Raw genomic sequence first — 10,697 nt, 5'->3', positions numbered from 1 at the left:
CATGGCCGCTGAGCCTGCGCGTCCGGAGCCTGTGCTCCGCAACGAGAGAGGCCACAACAGTGAGAGGCCCGCGTACCGCAAAACAAACAAACCAAAAAAAATTAGGATATAGCATAAAGACCTCAAAAGCTTATATAAACGATGAAATATTTTATTAAACCTTTATTGCTGTTTACAAGAAGAAAATAAACCTGACAATAAATATTCTACTGTCGTATAGTAACTTTTTCCCAAAGAAGTTAAAATCACATTACAAAGACTAGCATTATCAGAAGCAAATTAGAAACTTTACACATAGGAAATAAAATCTGAAGTCATCCACTCTTCATCTTACGCAACATACCCCCTAAAATAATCACTTCTATTAGCTTTTACAACTTGGATGTTAAATAGGAATAAATGTCAACCAACATTTCTATTTTATTGCTTGCTGATGTACTAAAGATTTTGTCTTATGTAACTAAATTTAAATGGAGCTGCTTTAGAAAAAGGACTGACTATGGAGGTCAGTTTCCTACAAACAGGAATTCCAAACTTCTATGAATATATCTGCTAATTATTCATAATTAATCTTTCAGCAATTGGCCCTCATGCATATTGTTGCACCCATAAATTTCCAAGGTAAGACATCTAAGACAGTTCAGTAAAATTAGATCTTTGTACCAAGTAAAGGGAAAAAGGTTATCAATTACAGGTAATATAGTTTTCACTATCTTTCAAATAGTTTCTTTAGACAATGAGGCAAGTGCCTTACCATGCAACAGATGATTTTGATTCCGGGAACAGAGAACAGTTAGAAATTTCACCTCATCTGTCCCCCATTTCTTCTCTCCAGCCTCATACAGGTCCTGAAGCCAAACAAAGCACAAGTTTAAAACACAATGGAGAAAGTGCCAGGACATACGTAAGTACTTCCAGAACTTCAAAGAGCAGAGTTAGCTTAGTTTTATTTTGTTGATGATGGCGGTGGAAGTGGTGTTGGCAGTGAGTGGAAATGACTCAGGATTTTTCCTTAGGTATAAAACTAATGGGACTCTATAATATCTCCCTGAGATCAGGGCAAACACCAGCAGCTCCCTACATGCAGACTACATGTTTCTGTCTTAAGACCCGAAAGGAATGACCTAGACTTGGGCTGTCCTATACAGTAGCCACTAACTACACGTGGCTATTTGAATTTTAATTAATTAGATAAAATTAAAAATTCAACTCCCCAGTCATACTAGCCACATTTCAAGTGCTCAGTGGCTACTTGTGGCTAGTGGCTACCCATACGAGACAGTGCAGATGTAGAACATTTTCAACATTACAGAAAAGTCTATTGGACAACACCACTCTGGAATGATCTGTGATTTGCTTGAGACTACAGAAGGTCTCACAGTAGAACCAGGACCCCATTAGTAATTGCTTATATTCCAACCTGGTAGAAATATAAGAAATTGATTCTGGTTACTTTAACTATATTAATACTATTTTTTATTTTTATTTTTTGGTTGTGCTGCGAAGCTTGTGGGGTCTTAGTTCCCCGACCAGGGATTAAACCCACTCCCTAAGCAGTGAAAGCACAGAGTCCTAACCACTGGACCGCCAGGGAATTCCCTTTAACTATACAGTATTATCGATAAATCAAAACTACTGTTCAAAAAAAAACCAAAAAAACAAAAAAACCCAAAAAACTACTGTTCATAACACCTCACACCCGTTACAATGGCTGCTATTTAAAACAAACAAACAGAAAATAACAAGTGTTGATGAGGATGTGGAGAAATTGGAACCCTTGTGCTATGTTGGTGAGAATGTAAAATGATGCAGCTACTATAGAAGACAGCATGGCTTTTCCTCAAAAAAAGTAAAATGAAATTACCATATGATCTGGCAATACTACTTCTTGGTATATCTCCAGAAGAATTGAAGTTAGAATTTTAAAGAGTTATTTGTATACCCATATTCGAAGCAGCATTATTCACAATAGCCAAAAGGTGGAAGCAACCCAAATGTCCATCGACACATGAATGGATTAATAAAATGTGGTATATATACACACACACAATAGAATACAAGGCAGCCTCAAAAAGGAAGGAAATTCTGACACATGCTACAGCAGAGATGAGGCTTAAGGACATTATGCTAAGTGAAATAAATCAGTCACAAGAAGACAAATACTGCATTATTCTACTTATATGAGGTACCTAGATGCATCAAAATCATGGAGCCCAAAAGTAGAGTGATGGTTGCCAGTGACTGGGGCGAGGGGCAAATGAGTTGTTTAACAGGCATAACATTTCAGTTGTGCAAGTTCAGAAAAAGTTCTGAAGATGGGCTGCACAACAATGTGCATGTATTTAACACTACTGAATTGCATGCTTTAAAATGGTTAAGATGGTAAATTTTATGTTATATGTATTTTATTTAAAAAATTTTTTTAAACCCTACTGTTCACTTATAATCAGCAGCTGGCTTGTTCAACTTCTCAAAATTCCCTACCTTGATACATTTTGTCACTCCTTGGGATTACCTCCATCTACTCAGCTGTTTCTTCACTTCCTTCTCTAATTCCCACACTATTAAAGAGTCAGTTCATAGGACCGTGGAATTTTAAAGCTGGGAGGGCACAAAAGGTTCATCTAATTCACTGTTTTTCAAACTTGAATCTCAGCAGGCTTGTGACTGCTTCAATCACTAAAGCATGGTGGCAGTGACACTGATTTCTGAGGCTAGGTCATAAAGGTCAGGCAGCTTTGGTTCTCATGGAGTGCTGCCTTTCCAGATGGTCCCTCTTGAAATGCAGCCGCCATGCTCTGGGAAGCCCACGCCACCTGGAGAGGCCACATGTAGGAGATCCTTTCGAAGCCCCAGATGAGGCCAGTCTTTGAGTCACTGCAGCCCAGACACCAGACATGAGCGATGGAGCCTCCAACCCCAGCCATCTGAGTCACCTCCAGCTACTCAAGTCTTCCCAGCTAAGACCTCTGACATTGCAGAGCGGAGACAAGCCATCTCGCCTGTGCCTTGTGTAGATTATTGACCCACAGAATCCATGGTCATACTAAAATGGTGGTTGTTTTATGTCACTGAGTTTGAGGTGGTTTGTTATACAGCAATAGTAACTAGAACATGTGGGCAAGGAAGAACTTTCAATCTGTCACAGAATGATACTTTTGTAAAATACCATAAAAATGAACTTGAGTAAAGTTTTAGTAATGGGTAGAAAATGGTATCTTTTTGTGTTAATTAAAAAAAAAATAACTAGTGAGGTTGGTCATTTTTTGGTGTATTTGCCATTTCTATTTTTCCTTTTTTTGAATTGCCTGTTAATATACATGGACCATTTTTTTTTTGAGAAATGGGGCATTCTTATTCATAGTATCAAAACTGTAGTTTACTTATATACTTTATATATTAAGCTTATTATACATAAGGTGAAATTTCTTCCCATTCTATCATTTGATCTTGTAATTTTGTTTGTGGTATTGTTTGCTAAGACAGTTCATTTTTTTTTTTTTTTTTTTTGGCCAAACCATCAACCCTTTTCCTTTATGGTTTCTGCCTTAAAAGAAAATGCATACAAAATCCTTTCCCAACTCCAGATTTAAAAAAGAATATTTAACTATACTTTTTTTTACAGTACCTTTATGGCTTGCTTTATTTATGTTAAAAATTTCAATCTATTTGGAGTTTATTACGATGTCAGGTGAAAGTCGGGATCTAACTTTATTGTTTCCCAAATGGTTAGCCAATTGTCCCAACTCCACTAAGTAATCTGTGTTTTCCTCACTGACTTGAAATGCATATATTCTGTATGTATTCCTGAATATTCTCACATAGGCTTGGTTCCGCTCTTAGACTTTCTAATCATTCCATTGACTTCTCCCTATTCTTACACGAGGACCAGATGCTTTAATTTATTTGTACATTTATTATACATTTAAATATATTTTAGGGCCAATTTGTCCACACCCTTCTTGTTGAGATTCTAATCTCCACAGTGTTTCCTCTATATTCCTCCTCTTCTCTGATTGCTTTGTCCTTTCCTTCTGAACTCCGGAGATTTTTTAGTACTGCCTTCCACAATGATTGTTTTCTGCAATGTCATTTCTGATCATTTCTGCTTCTGATAAACATTTAGATTCTGTCTTTCCTTGTCCCTAAGAACACTTCTCCTCCACTCATGTAGCTCTCTCTTTATCTCTGCTTGCCCTTCATCCAGCTCCATTTTCATCTCCATTATTTTCTCATTGCATCTTTTTTTTTTTTTTGGCTCTTGTTTAATTAAAATCTGTCATTCTCTCATTTGTGTCAGGATCCAAAGCGATCTGAAATCTGTCTCTTCCATACAGTGAGCCCATGTTTGCCTCCCTTTGTGCCCCAGTTTGTTCACAGACCACAAAGTGTTTGAGTTGGGATTTGTTGATGTTCATGCTCTTTGATCTTGAAATGATGAACAGTATATCCAGACCTGGTTTTTCCCCCAGAACAACGTGAAGTGGATTCTTCTTTGAGCTCCTCACTTTTCATTTGGATGAATTTCAAACAGGAGGACATGCTGCTGGTCCAGTGGAGGCACCTGAGACACAGCCCAAGTCTTCCCTGAGGAGTTACCCCATTTGCAGGAAGCCGCTGTGTCTATTTCCAGAGGAGGCAGGGTGTGTGTGTGTGTGTGTGTGTGTGTGTGTGTGTGTGTGTGTGTGTGTGTGTGTGTGTGTGTGTACAAAATATTGCCCTGAGTATGGTTTGATTGTAGGGTTGTGTGTGTGTGTGTGTGTGTGTGTGTGTGTGTGTGTGTGTTAGCACTTTTTCTGGGGCAGGAATGGCTCTCCTGCATCCCTGGCCCAGCTTTGCTGCCCCTCTGGCATTTTAATGGCCCTCCTCCACAGTTTCCAGTGTTGATGCAGATTTTTCTCTATTTTTGTATTTCCTGGTTTGTTTGTTTTTCAGAAGGGAATCAAATATGTGCCATCTTCTAACAAAAGCTCCAAGGGGCATTTTTAATGTGGCATTAATATATTACAAATTTCTTTTAAAAGTAGGAATTCTGAATACTGCCTGCTATTTCCTTCAATGCAGTTTTCATACCAAGAATAGATAAAATTGGACTTTTAGATAATAGCCTCTCTATACTTTAAAATTTCTGCCTTTGATAATAAATTACTAGCTAATTCCACTTGTTCTGATAATTCTTTTCATCTCAAACTCATTTACTTTCCTACATCAAAATTCAGCTATAATACCCAAAGTTTGCAGATATCCCTTACTGCTGACGTACGTTAAAGAGCAAAGGTTGACCACGTTTTCCTACTGTCTTATCTTGGAAGAAGAGCTGAAGCCTTGACTGGAGTTGTTCTTAAATTCCTTGCCTCTTTGTAAGACTTGGAGGATCCAGAAAAACCCTATTCTGAGTTCTACTCCTTCCAACTTCTCCCAGCCCAAATTTGTTTGGAAGCACCTTTTCATCTGGTCACTTCCAAGGAGAACTGTGCTCCCTGAAGAACTCTCAAGTATTTGTTGAATTGCATGGTTTTTGTTGTGTGTATTTTTTTTAAATTTAGGTATAATTGACATATAACATTATTTTAGTTTCAAGTGTAAAACATAAAGATTTGAGATTTGTATGTATTGAGAAATGATCATCACAATGAGTCTAGTTATCATCTGGCACCATACATAGTTAACAAATTTTTTTTTCTTATGATGAGGACTTTTAAGATCTTTTTCTCTTTGGAACTTTCAAGTACGCAATACAGTGTTATTAACTGCAGTCGCCGTGATGTACATTATATCCTTATGACCTACTTATTTTATAACTAAGTCTGTACCTTTTGACCCCCTTCACCCATTTTGCCCACCTCCACCCCTGCCTCTGGCAACCACCAATCTGTTCTCTGTATCTACGAGCTTGTTTTTTTTGGTTGTTGTTTGTCTGTTTATATTCCACATATAGGTGAGATCATACAGTATTTGTCTTTCTCTTTCTGACTTATTTCACTTAGCATAATGCCCTCAAGGTCCATCCACATTGTTGCAAATGGTAAGATTTCATCCTTTTTTTATGGCTGACTAGCATTATTCCATTGTACATATATACCACAATTTCTTTATCCATTCATCTATTGATGGGCAGTTAGGTTGCTTCCATATCTTGGCTATTGTAAATAACACTGCAATGAACAAGGGAGTGCATATATCTTTTTGAGTCAGTGTTTTCATTTTTGAGGGGTAAATACCAGAAGTGAAATTGCTGGATCACGAGGTAGTTCTATTTTTATATTTTTTTTGAGGAAACTCCATACTGTTTTCCATAGTGGCTGCACCAATTTACATTCCCACCAACAGTGCATGAGGGTTCCCTTTTCTTCACATCCTCGCCAACACTTGTTATATGTTGTCTTTTTTTTTTTTTTTTTGCGTTACGCGGGCCTCTCACTGTTGTGGCCTCTCCCGTTGCGGAGCACAGGCTCCGGACACGCAGGCTCAGCGGCCATGGCTCACGGGCCTAGCCGCTCCGCGGCATGTGGGATCTTCCTGGACCAGGGCACGAACCTCTGTCCCCTGCATCGGCAGGCGGACTCTCAACCACTGCGCCACCAAGGAAGCCCTATATGTTGTCTTTTTGATGACAACCATTCTGACAGAAGTGAGGTGATATCTCACTGTGGTTTTGATTTGCATTTCCCTGATGTCTAGTGATGTTGAGCATCTTTTCATGTGTCTGTTGGCCATCTGTATGTCTTTGGAAAAATGTCTATTCAGATCTTCTGCCCATTTTAAAATTGCATTGTTTGGGTTTTTGCTATTGAGTTGTATGAATTCTTTACGTATTTTAGATATTAACCCTTTATTAGATATATGATTTGCAAGTATTTTCTCTCATTTAGTATGTTGCTCTTTCATTTTGTTGATGGTTTCTTTTGCTGTGCAGAAGCTTTTAAGTTTGATGTAGTCCTACCTGTTTATTTTTGCTTCTGTTGCTTTTGTTTTGGTGTCAGATTAAAATAATTATTGCTAAAACCCATATCAAGTAGCTTATCACCTATGTTTTCTTCTAGGAGCTTTATGGTTTCAGGTCTTACTTTCAAGTCTTTAATTCATTTTGAGTGAATTTTTGTGTATGGTGTAAGGTAGTGGTCCAGTTTCATTCTTTTGTTTATGGCTGTTCAGTTTTCCCAACAAAATTTATTGAAGAGACTATCTTTTGCCCATTGTATATTCTTGGCTCCTTTGTCATAAATTAGTGCATGGGTTTATTTCTCAGCTTTGTATTCTGTTCCATTGATCTGTATGTCTGTTTTAATGCCACTGTACTGTTTTGATTACTATAGCTTTATAATATGAATTGCATGGTTTTAAAAAAATCAAACAGACCTGGATTCAAAGAGCACAATTCCACCACCTATGTGATATTATACAAGTTATTTAAATCTGTGCATCTGTCTCCTAATCTATAAAACAGAAGTAATAACATCTACTTCACAGATTTGTTGTAAGGAAGAAATGTAAAGTAGTTAACACAATGCCCAGCACCTAGTAAACCCACAAGAAGGTGAGAGTGGGAGTGTATATATATATATATATATATATATATACATATATATATATGGCAGGAATACATTGCTAAGAAAAGTAAAGTAGTTAACACAATGCCCAGCACCTAGTAAACCCACAAGAAGGTGAGAGTGGGTGTGTGTATATATATATATATATATATATATATATATATACATATATATATAAGACTTGGAGGATCCAGAAAAACCCTATTCTGAGTTCTACTCCTTCCAACTTCTCCCAGCCCAAATTTGTTTGGAAGCACCTTTTCATCTGGTCACTTCCAAGGAGAACTGTGCTCCCTGAAGAACTCTCAAGTATTTGTTGAATTGCATGGTTTTTGTTGTGTGTATTTTTTTTAAATTTAGGTATAATTGACATATAACATTATTTTAGTTTCAAGTGTAAAACATAAAGATTTGAGATTTGTATGTATTGAGAAATGATCATCACAATGAGTCTAGTTATCATCTGGCACCATACATAGTTAACAAATTTTTTTTTCTTATGATGAGGACTTTTAAGATCTTTTTCTCTTTGGAACTTTCAAGTACGCAATACAGTGTTATTAACTGCAGTCGCCGTGATGTACATTATATCCTTATGACCTACTTATTTTATAACTAAGTCTGTACCTTTTGACCCCCTTCACCCATTTTGCCCACCTCCACCCCTGCCTCTGGCAACCACCAATCTGTTCTCTGTATCTACGAGCTTGTTTTTTTTGGTTGTTGTTTGTCTGTTTATATTCCACATATAGGTGAGATCATACAGTATTTGTCTTTCTCTTTCTGACTTATTTCACTTAGCATAATGCCCTCAAGGTCCATCCACATTGTTGCAAATGGTAAGATTTCATCCTTTTTTTATGGCTGACTAGCATTATTCCATTGTACATATATACCACAATTTCTTTATCCATTCATCTATTGATGGGCAGTTAGGTTGCTTCCATATCTTGGCTATTGTAAATAATACTGCAATGAACAAGGGAGTGCATATATCTTTTTGAGTCAGTGTTTTCATTTTTGAGGGGTAAATACCAGAAGTGAAATTGCTGGATCACGAGGTAGTTCTATTTTTATATTTTTTTTGAGGAAACTCCATACTGTTTTCCATAGTGGCTGCACCAATTTACATTCCCACCAACAGTGCATGAGGGTTCCCTTTTCTTCACATCCTCGCCAACACTTGTTATATGTTGTCTTTTTTTTTTTTTTTTTGCGGTACGCGGGCCTCTCACTGTTGTGGCCTCTCCCGTTGCGGAGCACAGGCTCCGGACACGCAGGCTCAGCGGCCATGGCTCACGGGCCTAGCCGCTCCGCGGCATGTGGGATCTTCCTGGACCAGGGCACGAACCTCTGTCCCCTGCATCGGCAGGCGGACTCTCAACCACTGCGCCACCAAGGAAGCCCTATATGTTGTCTTTTTGATGACAACCATTCTGACAGAAGTGAGGTGATATCTCACTGTGGTTTTGATTTGCATTTCCCTGATGTCTAGTGATGTTGAGCATCTTTTCATGTGTCTGTTGGCCATCTGTATGTCTTTGGAAAAATGTCTATTCAGATCTTCTGCCCATTTTAAAATTGCATTGTTTGGGTTTTTGCTATTGAGTTGTATGAATTCTTTACGTATTTTAGATATTAACCCTTTATTAGATATATGATTTGCAAGTATTTTCTCTCATTTAGTATGTTGCTCTTTCATTTTGTTGATGGTTTCTTTTGCTGTGCAGAAGCTTTTAAGTTTGATGTAGTCCTACCTGTTTATTTTTGCTTCTGTTGCTTTTGTTTTGGTGTCAGATTAAAATAATTATTGCTAAAACCCATATCAAGTAGCTTATCACCTATGTTTTCTTCTAGGAGCTTTATGGTTTCAGGTCTTACTTTCAAGTCTTTAATTCATTTTGAGTGAATTTTTGTGTATGGTGTAAGGTAGTGGTCCAGTTTCATTCTTTTGTTTATGGCTGTTCAGTTTTCCCAACAAAATTTATTGAAGAGACTATCTTTTGCCCATTGTATATTCTTGGCTCCTTTGTCATAAATTAGTGCATGGGTTTATTTCTCAGCTTTGTATTCTGTTCCATTGATCTGTATGTCTGTTTTAATGCCACTGTACTGTTTTGATTACTATAGCTTTATAATATGAATTGCATGGTTTTAAAAAAATCAAACAGACCTGGATTCAAAGAGCACAATTCCACCACCTATGTGATATTATACAAGTTATTTAAATCTGTGCATCTGTCTCCTAATCTATAAAACAGAAGTAATAACATCTACTTCACAGATTTGTTGTAAGGAAGAAATGTAAAGTAGTTGACACAATGCCCAGCACCTAGTAAACCCACAAGAAGGTGAGAGTGGGTGTGTATATATATATATATATATATATATATACATATATATATATATGGCAGGAATACATTGCTCACTAACTCTTCATTTAAATTCATGATTCACCTGGGCTGTGGAGGTTCCTTCCATCATGCCCCAAAATGCTCGCCTTGAGGTAGCTGAAATTCACATAAGCATCCGGGAGATACAGTGTTTTCAATACCTCTCCCTCCTCAAAGCTTCTGGGTTGAAGGCAATTTCCTGTATCTCGTTATGGGATGGGCCTCCCTGAATCCTCAGAACTCTTAGGACCCATATACTCCTCTCCCTTCTAGTGAAGGTAAAAGGTTCTTTCTTACGGAATCCCTAGTGGTTCATACCTCACATACTGAATGGGACTGATCTCTCTGTAAGGTTCTATTCTGGTTAACAGTACAGATTCTAGATCCAAACTGCCTGGCTCAAATCCCAGTTCTGCCATTTATTATCTGTGTGAACTTGAGCAAGGAACTTGACTTCTCTCAGCCTCAATTTCCTTGTCTATAAGATGGAGATAGCAATACTTACTTCATAGGGTTATTGCAAAGATTCAATGACATACTTCATGTGATGAGCTTAGAACAGTGTTTGGTACCTGGTAAGGACCCAGTTTTTATTAGCTATTATTATTAGTGTTATCTGGCCACAGTAAATAGAACAGGGGATCTTAGAACAGTGTTTGGTACCTGGTAAGGACCCAGTTTTTATTAGCTATTTTTTTTTTTTTTTTTTTGCGGTATGCGGGCCTCCCTCTGTTGTGGCCTCTCCCGTTGCGGA

The 10,697-nt window shown here is 37.7% G+C and overlaps 1 protein-coding gene across 1 annotated transcript in view; it reads right to left on the bottom strand.

Moving 5' to 3' along the window:
• ANXA4 (annexin A4) overlaps positions 1-10,697 on the bottom strand; it is a 78,980-nt gene that overhangs the window by 14,082 nt on the left and 54,201 nt on the right. Inside the window, exon 9 of the mRNA XM_024133523.3 lies at positions 755-848. Within this exon, the coding sequence (XP_023989291.1) occupies positions 755-848 (94 nt within the window). The remainder of the gene's footprint in view (positions 1-754; positions 849-10,697) is intronic.

The sequence above is a fragment of the Physeter macrocephalus genome, chromosome 12 (genome assembly GCF_002837175.3).
Source record: "Physeter macrocephalus isolate SW-GA chromosome 12, ASM283717v5, whole genome shotgun sequence".
Taxonomy (NCBI): domain Eukaryota; kingdom Metazoa; phylum Chordata; class Mammalia; order Artiodactyla; family Physeteridae; genus Physeter; species Physeter macrocephalus.
This window is presented reverse-complemented; position numbering and strand designations above follow the sequence as displayed.